The sequence below is a fragment of the Protomyctophum bolini genome, assembly GCF_963924005.1.
Source record: "Protomyctophum bolini genome assembly, chromosome: 12".
NCBI classification, from domain to species: domain Eukaryota; kingdom Metazoa; phylum Chordata; class Actinopteri; order Myctophiformes; family Myctophidae; genus Protomyctophum; species Protomyctophum bolini.
The window spans coordinates 6,540,460-6,557,160 of NC_137873.1; the positions used below are offsets into that span (position 1 = coordinate 6,540,460).

Below are 16,701 nucleotides of genomic sequence, written 5' to 3' on the forward strand. Positions count from 1 at the left end.
TTTCTTTTTTTAGTAGTAGTAGCTGAGCACAAGTGCTCATTTTCAGCAACGCCCTGCACACAGACAGACACACAGTCACATTAAAACCTGGGAGCTGACCAGTATACAACCACAGTCTGATACTGTCGGCCACTATAAGCAGCTCCACTGGAGCAGTTGGGGGTTCAGTGCCTTGCTCAAGGGCACTTCAGGGCACCCAGACTTTTCCTGCCCATCCAGGGAATCGAACCGGCAACAACTAGGGCGATCCTCTAACCCGTAGGCCACCGCTCGCTGCCCATGCACCTCTGTCTGTGACTTGAGTCACTAATTACTTTGTAGATTTCTATTATCATTTAAAAAAATAGCAGATCTACAAGCTCGCAACGCGACGCGTTGCGAGCTTGTAGATCTGCTATTTTCATCATGCAACCAAGTACTGGATCTCTTGTCCACAACATTTTGGTCTAGTCTTTTTTAGACAAATTCGTCTAGACGAAATTGTCTAGACTAAATATATTTAGTCTTAGTTTTAGTCATCGTAGCTTCGTTTTCATTTCATTTTTATTCCGTTTTCGCCAGTGAGAAAAGGGAGTCGACGAACATTCTTCGTCTTAGTACTATCAACACCGGTCTAAAAGCGCCAAATGTTGCTCAGATGATTTGTTAGTCATTTTGACCGGGTTTTTTGCGACCAATGACAAAGATTCATGGCCCATAGCACTTACTCTACCCTAGATAGCACTTCTGTAGACTTAGATAGCATTTGAAACAGACTTATAGCATGTTATGTAGACAGCACTAGAATTGCATTGTATATAGTCATAGCACGCCATAGTACATATGTATAGCATAGTAGTATATATGTAAAGTTTATACGTATAAATTTCATTATATAGATATTCCACTGTTACTTTCTTAGCTTACGCATGTTTCATGATGAATGTTTTTATGTGATGTATTCCCATGCTTTTGTTCTTGCTTAATGTAAGTCGCTCTGGATTAAGAGCGTCTGCTAAATGCCTAAATTGTAAATTGTAAATTGTAAAGATTCTATAGGAACATCTTTGAATGCACAGAATTTAGCACCACTCCGTGGGCTAAATTCACCCATATAGCCACTTGCCCAAATGTGATGTCCTACGTATATATCGCATTTGGGCTCGAAGGACCCGAAGGTCGCCAGCTCGTGCGCCCATGAGCTAAATCATTGGAGCATCGGAGGCTACATCTGGGCAAAGATGCATTTGAGAACGCACAGCCACGTCCCGAGAGCACAGAGGAGGAGAGAGAGAGAGAGAGAGAGAGAAAGCTGTCTTTAATGGTTCCGGTGATGCACTGAAATCCAGTATTTATTCGAGGAGTTTTTATACCCTGTTCGTTCGTTCGCTAAGTATATTCCGAGACGCTGCCCTAACCGCGTCAGTAGCGCTTAAATGAATGATGAGATTTCTATCGCTGTGACTGCCAGGGCTCATGGGGGAGGAGAGGGAGAGGCTGTGCTTTTCTAAATAAGTCTGGCAACGGAGAGAGAGAGATTGTCTGGGAGAGAGAGACTGGGCCGCGCGCCAGACAGACAACACTCTGATGGGCTCATATTTTGGCCAGCGCCGCCGCCGCTGCTGCTATACCGCTGTATACCGAGTGGCAAAACAGTCTCCGAACATCTGTGCAAACGCACGATAACGAAACCTTAACCCATTCTGACCTAAGATCAGATTCATACGAGGTTTCCACTGGACACACACTGGTCTGATGAACCCATTCTGACCTGAGATCAGATTAAAAAAAAATGTCAGTCGTTCTTCGATTTTTCAAAAATAGCAGACCTACAAGCTCGTAGCGCGCCACTCGGTGGCGCGCTATGAGCTTGTAGATCTGCTATTTTTCAATAGCTAAAGCATGACATGATGCTAAACACCAAAACGGGTTCCCGGTCAGAATGGGTTAAGAGACGTGTGCACTCTCTCGTCGTATTAAATGTAAACTCTGTGAGTGCACCGACGTACGCGAATGGACCCGCCGTGCTGTGACCCACACCGACTCACCTGCCAGTGAGGAGCCCCCACCGGGAGGACATACTGTTGTATCCCATACCGACTCACCTGCCAGTGAGGAGCCCCCACCGGGAGGACATACTGTTGTATCCCATACCGACTCACCTGCCAGTGAGGAGCCCCCACCGGGAGGACATACTGTTGTATCCTATACTGACTCACCTGCCAGTGAGGAGCCCCCACCGGGAGGACATACTGTTGTATCCTATACTGATTCACCTGCCAGTGAGGAGCCCCCACCGGGAGGACATACTGTTGTATCCTATACCGACTCACCTGCCAGTGAGGAGCCCCCACCGGGAGGACATACTGTTGTATCCTATACTGACTCACCTGTCAGTGAGGAGCCCCCACCGGGAGGACATACTGTTGTGTCCTATACTGACTCACCTGCCAGTGAGGAGCCACCACCGGGAGGACATACTGTTGTGTCCCATACCGACTCACCTGCCAGTGAGGAGCCCCCACCGGGAGGACATACTGTTGTATCCTATACCGACTCACCTGTCAGTGAGGAGCCCCCACCGGGAGGACATACTGTTGTATCCCATACTGACTCACCTGCCAGTGAGGAGCCCCCACCGGGAGGACATACTGTTGTATCCCATACCGACTCACCTGTCAGTGAGGAGCCCCCACCGGGAGGACATACTGTTGTATCCCATACCGACTCACCTGCCAGTGAGGAGCCCCCACCGGGAGGACATACTGTTGTATCCTATACTGACTCACCTGCCAGTGAGGAGCCCCCACCGGGAGGACATACTGTTGTATCCCATACCGACTCACCTGCCAGTGAGGAGCCCCCACCGGGAGGACATACTGTTGTATCCTATACTGACTCACCTGCCAGTGAGGAGCCCCCACCGGGAGGACATACTGTTGTATCCATATTCAGTATTTAAGTCCGACGTCATTTTGTAGTGCTACTTTACGTCCGGGTCCACGTGGCATGCAGCTCCCGTCCGCATCTCATTGTAAATAGAATATCTAAACGCGTGAATCTTTTTACAGTGACGTTATTTTTCAGAAAGGAAGCCATTGAGGGTTAAAATGGGTCTTAATGCTTCCAACTCGAGTAGAATTATTAATGTGTCCATCATCCATGACAACAAAAGTATATGATGTGGAGACAATAAAGACTATTATTATCATTATTATTGAAGGTGGTTGCTCTCTAAAATATTCCGGGGGCATATTTAGAATGTGTGCAGGCTTGAGTATGCTGAATCTAGTTTGCATTAATGGGGATTTAGTTGACACAATAAAATAAAATGGCGATAGTATTCCGTGTGGGGCAGACGGCCTGTCACAGCCAGATTTGGGAGAGCAGCATGCAGCTTTGTTGTTGCGAGGAAAGCGGTCGAATTTTCGTCTCAGATTTAGTCCGACGGAGCGTCACAGTATAACTCTATGGGGACACAAAAGTGACACAAAAGTAGGACCCGGAAGTATCTCTGGAGGGGGCGCTCACGTCACAGCTAAAATATTGAATCTTAACCTTAACTGCCGAAACGTTGGATTCATTTTTGTCTGCTGTCCTAATAAAATATTGCCACTCTGGCTATTGGCTTGTGCTATTTTGGTGGTCCTTGACATAACAATGTTTGAGCACCACTGCCTCAGTACAAGTGCATATATACCTATTTGAACACACGGCGCACACGCACGTGACGTGTGTGTGTGGGCACGCACGTGTGTTGCCTTCCCAAAAGCAGGGACATTGATGATTGATGAAACAATATGTCCAGAGAGGCGGGCTCAGTGACACCCTGATCCCCATTGGTCCCCGGAGAGATCTATCAACATGACAACCAATCAGGCCCTCCGCTCCACACTCTCTCTCTCTCTCTCACACACCCTCTGCTATAGCCACAGACGGCATCTGATCAGTGCCGAGTCAGAATCGTGCCGAGTCAGAATTGTCTGTCTGTGTCTCTCTTTCTGTTGGACCGATCTGTCTGTGTTTGATTCAGTGGTGGAAAGTAGTTTTACTCAAGTATGTGCTTTAGCTATTGAAAAATAGCAGATCTACAAGCTCGTATAGCGCGCCACCGAGTGGCGCGCTACGAGCTTGTAGATATGCTATTTTTGAAAAGTCGTGAAAATGTGGTGCAAATCTTTGAATATATATTCTTTCAGAGCAAACGTTTTTGACTCAAATCTTTGCTTCTGTGGGGGGGGGGGGGGTCCCTGGAAGAAGATATTTCCAGATGGGGTCGGCGGCCAAATACAGATAATTCTGGGGGTCCTTGACATGAAAAAGGTTGAGTACCACTGACATAGAAACATAGGTTTTTCAGAAGACATTTAGGATTTAGAAGACATTTTTTTCAAAATGGGTTAAAGGACCACTTCACTACTTTTCAACCCATCTTCACGTAATAGGTCCTCAATAATAATCATGATAAAACACCACCATTCTTTTCTACTCGGGTCTGTGTCTCATAGGAGGGCTGAGGGCAGTTCAGAAACCCGTCCACCATGTGACATCATCGTTAGGCACTTCCCCAAGGAAGTGTAGCGCCCAGGATTACATTAGATAATTGACACTGGGTGAAAGAAATGGGTTACATAATCGTGGGATATTTTTATTTTTTTATTTTTAAAGAAAACCTTAAATGGGACACTGCACACAATGAGTACTTTTACTTTTGGTACCAATACTTTTGTATGTTTTACTATAAAAGTAAATTTAGAATTCTGGTATTTCTATATTGCAGTATTGATACTTAGAACATTTGAGGTATTTTTTTTTTCAGTTTACTTTATTGGAGTATTCCGCAAGTGGGTTGCGGTGTGTGCGTGTGTCTGTGACTCTGTGTGTGTGTGTGTGTGTGTGTGTGTGTGTGTCTGTGCGCGTGTGTGTCAGTGAGCGATAGCTTTGTGTCGAAGAGGCTTCCAGCTGGATCTCGGAAAGCTAATTCATCTTTACCCGCACGCTGTTATAGGCTTAGGGGAACGCAGGAAGTCTGATGACTGGGGAGTCAATATTTCATGGCGGCTTCAGATTGTAACTCGCCACCTGCTCTCTCTCTCTCTCTCTCTCTCTCTCTCTCTCTCTCTCTCGCACGCGCTCTGAATTTCAATTTCAATTTCAAAAGGCTTTATTGGCATGATAAATATGTTCCTCATTGCCAAAGCACAACAAAACAAAAGTCAACATTGCGCGCACACACAGAGACAACAACAAAACATCCCAACAATAATGAACAACAAGCAATATACAGTAACAATGAAAATAAATGAACAAACGGAAACATAACAGCATAACTTAATGACCCTGTTCAGCCAGATATACCTGCGGCTCTACTGTCCACTGGCTGTGGAGGGTAGACCTACAAGCTCATAAGGCCGCGGCACCACGCTACTAGCTTGTACATCTGCTATTTTTGAGAAATTGTGAAAATGTGTCGCAAATCTTTGAATATATATATATTCTTTCAGAGCGAATGTTTTTAACTCAAATCTTTGCTTCTGGGGTGGATCCCTGGAAAAATAAATTCAGATGGGGGGTCCGCAGCCAAATACAGATAATTCTGGGGGTCCTTGACGTGAAAAAGGTTAGATATAGGCTATTTTCAGCAAGTGTAAAAACAGTCATTACGACGGCATCAAGGCCCGCCAAAATCCATTTTAGTCGACTAAATCATCTGTAGATTTAGTCGACTAAAATCTTATGATATTTAGTCGACTAAAATCTTATGATATTTAGTCGACTAAAACTAGACTAAACACTAATCCAGGTGACTAAAATGTGACTAAATGAAAACATTTCACGAGACTCTAATGACTAAAACAAAAATTTGCTGCCAAAAACAACAGCTGTAACATACTGTATACAATTAGATGGAGAAACATCCTTCCTTCCTCAGAGATCAGTGATGCAACCTCCTGCAATCTGACACATGCAAGCCTGAAAGGCATTAGGGATTGTATTACATTATCATTTTATTGTTTTAATTTAGGGTTAATACTTAATATTATATATCATTCTTTTTGCGATTTTTTTAAATTGAACGTAATATATTTGTGCTGGAATGGTAATTGGAAATGATTTATATTAGTCTCTCGTCTTGAGAGAGGAGAGAGAGAGAGAGGGAGAGAGGAGAGGTGTTCTCGGTTCATTCTCATATTTTTGCTTGTGCAATTCCATTTCTCAGGGAGGAATTGAATTACATTCTAATTATTGTAGATATTTAATCTCTACCGCAGTATGAGTTTTCCTGCAGGTTATTTCTCACACTAACATTATTATAATCAATGATAATCTGCAGTAAACCGCCTCGCAATTTTGCGGGCTCAAGGGTCCCCAAGGGTATTTATATAATAAAGCTATCATTCTGCAAGATTGTACTTTTAGCCATTTTTCATTAGTTTTTATTATTTGTATTTTAGTTTTCAATATCAGTTTAGTTTGAATTAGTTTTTTAAAGCGGGTTTGCTAGTTTTGTCCATTAACCCATTCTGACCTGAGATCAGATTCAAAAAATGTTCTTCTACATCCTGACAGTTTTCTGAAAAGGCTATGTTTCTATGTCAGTCGTTCTTCGGTTTTTCAAAAACAGCAGACCTGCAAGCTCGTAGCGCGCCACTCTGTGGTGCGCTATGAGCTTGTAGATCTGCTATTTCTCAATAGCTAAAGCATAACATGGGGGGGGTCCAAATCAAAAACATGGGAGTTGGAACCGGAGACCAATTGGGTCTCCATTTACCCACTGTTCATGAGGTGGACAGCCGCTGCCCCCGCCGAATATGCTTAGTTTATTTTTGTTTTTTTTATTCGTTTTTTTATTCGTTTTTTTATTCGTTAGTATTTGTAATATTGGGGGTATAGTCGTCAGGTGTGAGATTAAAAATAAAGCAAAAAAACATCACATCATCAAAGAATGCTGTTCATAGTTGGAAGAGACGAACACAACCAATCCACAACACTACTATCAAAGACAACAGCGACAATAACGGCCACAATAGTTAGGGTAAGTTAGCCAAGTGTGACCAAGCTGCAAAAGAAATGGCTTTCTTCACAAATACGTTTACAGTATAAAGGTGCCTATATCACCTCTCAATTTGTTCCAACCCAACTCCCTTGGGAAACTTAATTGTGACAGCTGCTGAAAGTTGGGGGTACCATTATCAACCATGAGGGCAAAATGTACAAAAATGTCATTCTGCGTTTAAAGGTAGAGTAAGTGATTTAACTTAATTCAAATATCACTTATTTTTTTGTTTTGCTGTGATAATCCTCTACTATAGAGTGTGCTGACCATATAAGGAGTTCCTCCCTGTCCCCAGTTAACCCCTGGGGGTCAAAAAACCTTAGGTTTCGTTTTTGACTCTCTATCCTGATTGGACGAAGGCTTAGGTCCCACAGCCAAAAACGAAACCTAAGGTTTTTTGCGTGAAATCACTTACTCTACCTAACTTACTTAGGTACCTAGTTACTTAACTATTATTATATACTATAGAGTGCTATGTTTACATAAAGTGCTCTTTAAGTTACATAAGTTGAGCCTATATGCATACGCCTGTAAGGTTGTCAAGGCTAGGGCAAGTTCTACGGGCTAAGATGGAGAAGAGAGAGGTGGGTTTTCAGACTACGGCGGAAGATTGAGAGTGAGTCTACAGTTCTGTTTGCTATGATATTTCCAGTTTTCAGTACTATTACTTTTACTGTCAGTCTCTTTAGTATTGTGATATGATATTGTGAAAGGTGCTGGGGTTACACAGAGGCTAAGGACACTGCTAGCTTGCTATACAGGCAAACCATTTTCAAAACAAATTGCACAAAACAAACCGCTGAGGGTCTCTCGTATATACATGATGCCCGTGCAGGGCAGGTGCACGGGGCCCCTGAAGAGGTGCCGGGGCCCCTGAAGAGCGGCGATCGCTCGCTCAAGTGGTGATTCAAGACGGAAGGCTATAACAGCTTTGCTATGACAACCGCTGCAGTGTAACGCCACGCACACACCATACAGAGCAGGACTTTGTGTCCGGGTCTCGTCACGGGGGACGGCCGCGGTCCCCGTCTCATTTAGCAAGACGGTTGTTTTCTGCCCTTCTGTGGTTGTCCTTGAGCAGCGAATAAGAGACTGTGACGTCGTTGGAAGGAGGCTTGGAGGCGACGGTGAGGGAGGGGTCCGTGTGATGGTGAGGGAGGGATCCTGTGTGCATGTGACACCGCTATAGCCTGGCTAATAATAGTCTTTGTAGTCTGTAGTCTGGCTTATTAGCCAGGCTAAGACCGTGTAATAAATCAGGCTCTTTTTACCTTTCCTAGATGACATACTGACTCTGCTGTGGCCACTAGTAGTCACTGTGATTGACAGTTCCTAGCAGTTCCTATATGCCTAAACCTAACCTCAGTAAAACTATGCCTAAACTTAACCCTAAACCAAACCTCAGTAAGACTATGCCTACACACATAACCTCTGTAAAACTATGCCTAAACCTAACCTCTGTAAAACTATGCCTAAACCTAACCTCAGTCAAACTATGCCTAAACCTAACCCTAAACCAAACCTCAGTAAGACTATATGCCTACACACATAACCTCTGTAAAACTATGCCTAAACCTAGCCTAAAACTACGATGTCACTGGTGGACTGGTTTCTGAACTGCCCACAGCCCTATAGCTCCTATAAGTCACCGACTGAGTAGAAATAAATGGTGGTGTTGTATCATGAACATTAGTGAGGACCTATTATAATGAAGATGGTTTGAAAAGTGGTGAAGTGGTCCTTTTAAGAAAGGAAGGTATATACTCGACGAAATCCTCACTGATGTGGCAGGAAGTGTTTTTCTGTGTGTGACGAGAAGCAGAAACTGCATCTGTCTGCCTGGTAATTCTTCTACGCATCCTTAATGCTCTGACATTTAAAAAGGGCATCACGGCTGGCCAGCTCATTGCAGTTTCACACACATACTGTATGCACGCATGCACACACACACACAGCACGCACACACACACACACACACACACACACACATGCCAGTGGCGGCCCTACATGCAGCGGGCATTGGGGGGCAATGCCCACCCAGATTGGATTTTGTACCCCCTCCAGTCCAGATTGGACATAGTAAAAAAAAAAACGCCCACCCCGGTAACAAGATGTGTACAGTTTGCACACTATACAGTGGGGGGAGTGGGGGGGGGACACGCGACAATCCAACAGCACACACGCCAAGGCCTGCCCCCGCTCGATCACGATTGGCCGAAGGCCGCTCTCTATTGTGATTGGATGAAGGCTGGGCACCCTGGGCCAACGAAACCGAAGGATGTTTCTTTTATTTTTTTACACTATGGGGGTTAACTGGGGACAGGGAGGAAGTCCTTATATGGTCAGCAGCACACTCTATAGTAGGGAGGATTATCACAACAAAATAAGTGATATTTTAATTGAGTGAAATCACTGGATATATGTATACCTTTAAAGTTCTTCTTTATTATAAATGTATGTACCGTTTCAAATTCATTTAATAGTTAATATAAATACCAGGCAATATGTGCGGAATACATTATTATAATGCTCAACATAGTTGTATTTGTTTGTTTGTTTGTTGCTGGTGCTGCTGCATAATTAATTGTACCCATATACTGTTCAATCATAGCCTTTTTCACACACACACACACACACACACACGCACACGCACACGCACACACATACACATTAATCAGGCGAGACATTGTGTGGAAATGATTCAGCGGGCCATGCGTGCGTGTGTGCGTGCGCGCATTTGTATTTCTGCATTCCTGTGTATATAGTGTCAAGTCGGGTCACGCAACGTATTTAGAAAGTGTCGCAGTGGCAAATGTTCCGGTTTCTGTCGGCACTGTGATAGATGACGCCGCGTGTGCGTATTTGCATGCGTGCGTGTGTGCGTGCGTGCGTGCGTATGTGCGTGCATTTGTATTTTTGCAGTCTTTATGTGTATATTATACAGTCAAGTGAGGTCACGTATAACTTATTTCAAAAGCGTTGCACTGAATCTTAAAGTAAGATATGCTTCCAAGTTCCAACCACTTGGGATGCCAACAAAAAGCAATGCAGCTAAAACGGCTTGCGAAACTCTGTTGCAATCTCTTCTACTTTATATCGGTATATAGCTGCCCAAAATATGGCGGTATAGAGACCCTGTTATACGTATACCTGTCCTGTTACCCCCCTTGAGGGACGTCTGGGTGTTTCTCCAAAATGTGCTGACTGCATTTTGTAATCGTGTAAATATATTGTGTCCCCTTGCATTGTATTTCTCATGTGGACATAAATTAAACGATTAAGTGTGTGTGTGTGTGTGTGTGTGTGTGTGTGCGTGTGTGCGTGTGCACAGGAATGTGAGTTCAGCGGGGGAGGAGGCGAGGAGGAGGATGAGAGAATGTGAGGGACTGACGGACGCTCTGCTCTACGTCATCCAGACCGCCCTGGGGAGCAGCGAGATAGACAGCAAGGTAACGCACACACACGCACAGTCGCACACGCACAGTCGCACACGCACCCATACGGTACCAAGCCCCCAGTAAGGCTAATCCAACGTTGAAGATGCCACTATACTGTACCTACTGGCGAAAAATGTGGAACTGCAGCACTTTAATGGAGGTGGACGGACGTCGTTCATGACGTCACGACGTTGCGTCAGCCCCGGACCTCAAAATGGAGGTTCGGCGGGGCGAACGCACTTATAGGCTATAGGCTAAACTTCCGCTCGCTCGAGCCATTGAGTTATAATTACTAGCCCTTACCCGTTGTGATATTTTTGCCCCCGATATTTTTGCCTTGTGGCCGCGGGGGGTACTGCGCCCGGGTGCGTCTTCGCATTTTTAATTCACTAATAAATTAATTATATGAATCATTAATGTGTCAAATCGGAAAAAAGAGCTTCGTTAAGACCTCCATATTATTATGGTCAATGCCTGTGTGAAAAGTGGGAGTGTTTTGGTGCAGGCGGTGAGGAGCTACGGCAGTCATAGTGACAGACAGACAGACAGACATTCAGACACACACATGATGATACTTCCGGCAGTCTTCCGGGTGCTTCAAAACCAAACGCCACTGAGCAACTTCCACTGAAGTGAATAGCTTGGGGGTATTTATTTATTTTTTACCAGAAGATGGGATCAGGGCACCTCTAGTAATATATCTGAGTAAGTACTTACTACTTCTTAACCGAATGTCAAACTTATACTTCACAGTTCACAGTTATTGCGTGGCCGGGTTTCACCCCCTGCTCCACAAACCACGGGGTGAATAATACAAAATAAAATGTAGTATAGTTCAAAGAAGCACTGCATTGTGTGCACGCGTGCGTTGCCTTTGGTGTGTGTGTGGGTGTGTGTGTGTGTGTGCGTGTGTGTGCGTGCGTGCGTGCGTGTGTGTGTGCGTGCTCTCCTGTTGAGCGAGGCCTGTTGTGAAGGAGATCTGGAGCTTTAATCCGGCAGAAAGCCTTCACGAGATCAAGGTCCAAGCCTGTTGTCTGCATGGCCGCTCACTACAATAGGATTACCCCCTGTGTGTGTGTGTGTGTGTGTGTGTGTGTGTGTGTGTGTGTGTGTGTGTGTGTGTGTGTGTGTGTGTGTGCGTGTGCGGCGCACCACGTTTAGGTAGTCTAGACTAGAGCCTGACTGAGTCATCGTCTAACCGATTATATCGACGCGCTATCATCATCACATACATATTTTTTTTCATTCAAACCTTTATTAATTCTTGGAACACAATCATTGAGGTTGCCCTCATTCGCAGTGTCGTCGAGATACATCACAGTGCAATTTAGTTTCCAATCAATCAATTCAATAGTCACATCGACGATAAAACAAAATGAAACGGATGTGTAATTTAAGCTGTCTAGGAGGTCATTTGAAGTGGTTGGAGCACTCAGACAAAGGGGTGCATACAGTACGTTGGTTAGACATACTGTAACAGTCCTGAGCACCAAATGCTCCAGGCGCATGCGACATGTATAGGCTTTCATTTGGCCTGACAGCGCGTCGTGTGTTCGAGTCCCGTTCGTGATGACCTTTTGCTGCATGTCTCTCCCCCTTTTCTCTCTCTCTCCCTCGTTCCTGTCAGACTTCACTTGATACTATATCCATAAAGGCAGAAAAGCCAAAAAAAACTAATCTAAAGAGACATATACTAGATGATACAAGATTCTTTTTTTTCAGGCGAAAAAATAAATGGTGCCCCTAAGGGGGACATTTCAAAGTCGACTTTGACATTTCAAAGTCGACTTTGAAATCTCCACCTGAAAAAAAGAAGTACTATCTAATGTCCACTTATAGGGGCTTCGTAGGTTACAACAACTAACCCGTGGCTCCCGACATCCGTGGCCGGTTACAACTAACCCATGGCAGGTTAAAACTAACCTGTGGCAGGTTACAACTATAACCCGTGGCTCCTGAGCCAGTCAGTCACTGGAGTGTGTCCTATACATGTAACAGGGTCCCCCATCCAGCAGAGATTGAATATCAAAGTCCCATCATCAATTGCCTTGAAAATAAACGGGTACCAGTGTTTGTTTCGCCTGTCGGGGCCAAGGAAGGCCAGCCCACTCTATCACAGTACAGGATGAGTTCTATAATGTTCAGAGCAGAATGATACTTTTAGCTATACTGCAGTGGTTTTCAATCATTTTGATACCAATAAGGCCCACTCATTCATTCAGCATTTGAGCCACGGACCACCCATCTGATGAGATCTCAGACCCAAAACTAAAGGATCTTTCCATGCTGTATTGATGTTGGTAAAGGGCAAACGGTGATCAAAAGTAGCAATTCTTCTATATTCTCTTATTGTGTAGATGGGTGTGTAGACCCATAAGGGTCCATGTGGTTCCTAACTATCTCTAATTGAGCTATAGGGACCCCCTGGAACCCCCTCAAGAACCCCTAGGGGTCCCCAGACCCCACTTTGGGAACCACTGGGTTAGTCTCCTGAGTCCTAACAAGGAATGTAAAAGATCAATTAAAAGCAAGAGTGTAGAAGTATAGGTCTTAGGTCTCAATATTGGACAAAAATAATTACAAAATTAATATTTCCGTGGTGAATTTTAGAATTTCTGTTCTGCTTTACACATCATTATAATGTTCTTATTTTGACCCAATTACTGAATGTCATTCTTCGTGTTTTTCTTCAGAATATGTATGTTGGTATATCATATGTATGGTATATTGCACACGCAATATACCATTGTCTGCATATTCTATGTCCGTGGCAAAAATGTAAGTTTGACTAAACATGCGATGAGTCGGTAATGATGGGTACACTTTGTCCTATTATAACACTACACTTCCTCTCACTTCCACTCTTCTTTCTCAATGGATGGACCATAATATGCAGACCGCGGCCATCTTACCATACAAGTTAATGGCACGGTGCTAACAAGGTGCTAACTTCCCATAGACGGCCCATTTATCCAAACAGAAAAGTCCTATCTGAATGTATTACACAACGTCAAACTCACCAACATTGCAGCTGTACGAAAATCTTGAATTATCCTCTTTCTATCCTCAAAGTGTTAATTTGTTTCGTAAAGATCTTATGAGTTACTTTCTGTCCTTGGCTTGCAGGTGATTATTTTTCCAAGTGTTGCAGTTTGGAAGCGCTCGTTAGATATCACTCAACAGCCCGTGCGTACCACCTGTTTATAATTATCACATAATGCAGGAGGCAGCAGGACGTTGCTTTACTGAAAACGAGCGCTTCCAAACTCTGATGGAAACATGGCCGCGGTCTGCAAATGGTCAATTTGTGTACTTTAACTTTTTCACTTGAATGTACTTCTTATTGAATGTACTTCTTATTTTTAGATTGGGTGTTCTTTTAACTTGTTTTTTTTTTTTCAGAAAAGTCTCATATGGACAAGTGGTGAAAACTAGCACTCGTGCTAACACACTGTAAACGATGCATCTACAAGTTGTACAATTGTGCAATGAGCAATGTGATTGTTATGTCCATATCAAATAAATAAACATAAACATTTTACACATATTTTTCTCCTTTCCCCCTTCTTTCTTTCTTTCTTTCTTTCTTTCTTTCTTTCTTCCTTTCTTCCTTCCTTCCTTTCCCTCTTTCCTCCCTCAGACCATAGAGAACTGTGTGTGCATCCTGAGGAACCTGTCGTACCGGCTGGCCGCAGAGACGTCCCAGGGCCAGCAGGGGGGGTCAGAGGAGCTGGACGGCCTGCTGTGTGACGCGGGGGGGAAGGAGGGCGAGAGCTCGGGCTGCTGGGGCAAGAAGAAGAAGAAGAAGAAGAGCCACGACCAGGTGGGAAACAAGCAGACGTGGCTGGTCTGTCAACATGTCAACATGTCAACATGCTGATCTGTCAACATGTCAACATGACAACATGACAACATGTCAACATGCACGACAAAGTCTTCTGATCTGTCAACATGTCAACATGTCAACATGCTGATCTGTCAACATGTCAACATGTCAACATGCACGACAAAGTCTTCTGATCTGTCAACATGTTGTGGGAGGTCGGGTGGGAAATACAACTCAGAGTGCAGTTTCAGGGGTTAGACACACGATGGCGCCCCTTGCTTTATTTCTCCAACAGGTTCAAACAAAGTCAGTTTTCACAAACAGAACTCAGACAGTAATATTCTTTGCATGAGGTCCCGGTTCCGAGGCGGGAGTCGTCACTGCAGAGGATGAGAGGGGATGTTAGCATACGGTCAGAGCACAAGGTAAGTACAAAGTTGGGGCCTGAGACACCCGGTCTAGGCAGTCTACCAACTGGACCTTTGTATAACTCTTTCTCTTCTTCTTTTCCAGGTTCCAGAGGAGGCCAGGAGGCTCCCCCGGAGGTAGGTAAGGGGGTGCGTATCTTTCTCTATCCACAAGGCACAGAAGAGTACTTTAGAGTAGAAGTACTCGGATACGGGGTGGTGAGTAATTAGAGTAAAAGTACTTGGTATGGTACCGGGCGGGGATGGTACGGAGGGCCCCTTAGGCTCGGCCAACAGGAAGATACACAAGCATTTATATTCTTATTTCTCTCTATCTACTGGGTGGCCGTGTCGGTACGACAACGGCAGTCAGGGGGTTAACACAAAGTAAGCGCTCTAGTTTCTAACGGTCTTCTTTCACCGGGCCTGGCGGCGCAAGCCAACTTAAAGTCTCTTCAAGGGTGAAATAAACATAACACGGGCCTGTCTTCTTTCACAGGGTGTACGTGACACTTTATCTAGAGCCTGCTAGCTTCCATTAGTCTCTACGGGGGTATCTTCATTCAACCATCTTCAGTGTACAACACCACGGTGACACTCTTCATTCACAGTCTTCATTTAGCATCAACAGGGTGACTTCCTTCATTCACAATCTTCGTTATTATCCTTAGCTGCTCATTTGCCACTATGAGTGCCTCTTCTTAATAACACGGGTGATAGATAGTGAACGGTTTGTCTTACTGCGACCTTATGGAGCTGTGGGGCTGCCGTTTCCATACGGGGGTCCCGTCTTCCGCACTCGTCCCCGATACGAGCCAGGTGGGTCTCCAGTATGCATGCGGCTCTCCGTGTATACTTGTCTATGGGGGGCACACGCTCCTGCGTGTGCTTCCAGCCCCACTCCTACAAGCCTGGTGATGTGAGAATATAAGAGAGCAATTGAGTGGTGATACAAACGATCAAACAATAAACATAGTCCATACGTGAGAGTCCATAAGTGAGAGGAGTGTGGACTTACCATCCAACGCCGAGTGGACGGCATATGCTGCGCGAGCGTCTGTGTGTAGCAGGGATCTGATACTGCTAGGTGCGCAGGCTGTTTATAAAGGGCGCGGCTGACAGGCTGCGGCTGTCCTTAATTGCTAACCAGGGCGGCGGCCGGAATGAGGCGCAGCTGATTTAGAATTGCTCTGGGATAATACACTGAGTCTATGACACGGCCGTGGGCGTGCCTGGTTGTCATGGTAACTCGCCCCTCCCCCTGAGGTGAGACCTGACAGACTCCACACACTCCCCCCCTAAGTTTCTTGCTACCGCAAGGAGCTTGACTACTTCCCTCGTCTTCGTACAGTCTTGAGAGCGCGTCCGCGTGTTTCATCTTGGTCCCGGGCCGGTGCTCTATCTCGAACTTGTAGCTCTGGAGCTCGACGAACCAGCGGGTGACACGGTCGTTGCGGTCTTTGTTCGCCGCCATCCACTTGAGTGGCGCGTGGTCGGTCACGAGGGTGAACTGTCTGCCCCATAAGTAGTACCGGAGGTGATGGATGGCCCATTTCACGGCCAGGCACTCCTTCTCGACAGTGGAGTAGTTACGCTCGTGCTTCAGCAGCTTCCTGCTGATGTACAGTACGGGATGCTCATCTCCATCTAGCGGCTGGGACAGGACAGCGCCGACCCCGGTGTTGGACGCATCCGTGGCGAGGATGAAGGGCCTTGTGAAGTCCGGCGCCACGAGCACCGGCTCGCTGCACAGGGCGGTCTTCAACGTGCGGAAGGCTTCGTCCGCCTCGTCCGTCCACTGGACGTGGTGGGGAAGGTTCTTCTTGGTCAAGTCGTGGAGGGGGGCCGCGATCGTGGCGAAGTTCTGGACGAACTTCTGGTAATAGGCGATCAGGCCGAGGAAGGACTTGACCTGCTTCTTGGTCACCGGGCGTGGCCAGGTCTGGATCTTCTCCACCTTCCTCGTCTGTGGTCGGATGCACCCTCGGCCGATGG

At 45.5% G+C, this 16,701-nt stretch overlaps 1 protein-coding gene across 1 annotated transcript in view; it reads left to right on the forward strand.

Moving 5' to 3' along the window:
- The window catches only part of LOC308325443 (catenin delta-2-like), a gene marked incomplete at both ends in the record, with an annotated part of 160,386 nt that overhangs the window by 115,206 nt on the left and 28,479 nt on the right, over positions 1–16,701 (forward strand). Inside the window, 2 exon segments of the mRNA XM_080777935.1 lie at positions 10,368–10,485; positions 14,114–14,296. Of these exon segments, the coding sequence (XP_080634061.1) occupies positions 10,368–10,485; positions 14,114–14,296 (301 nt within the window).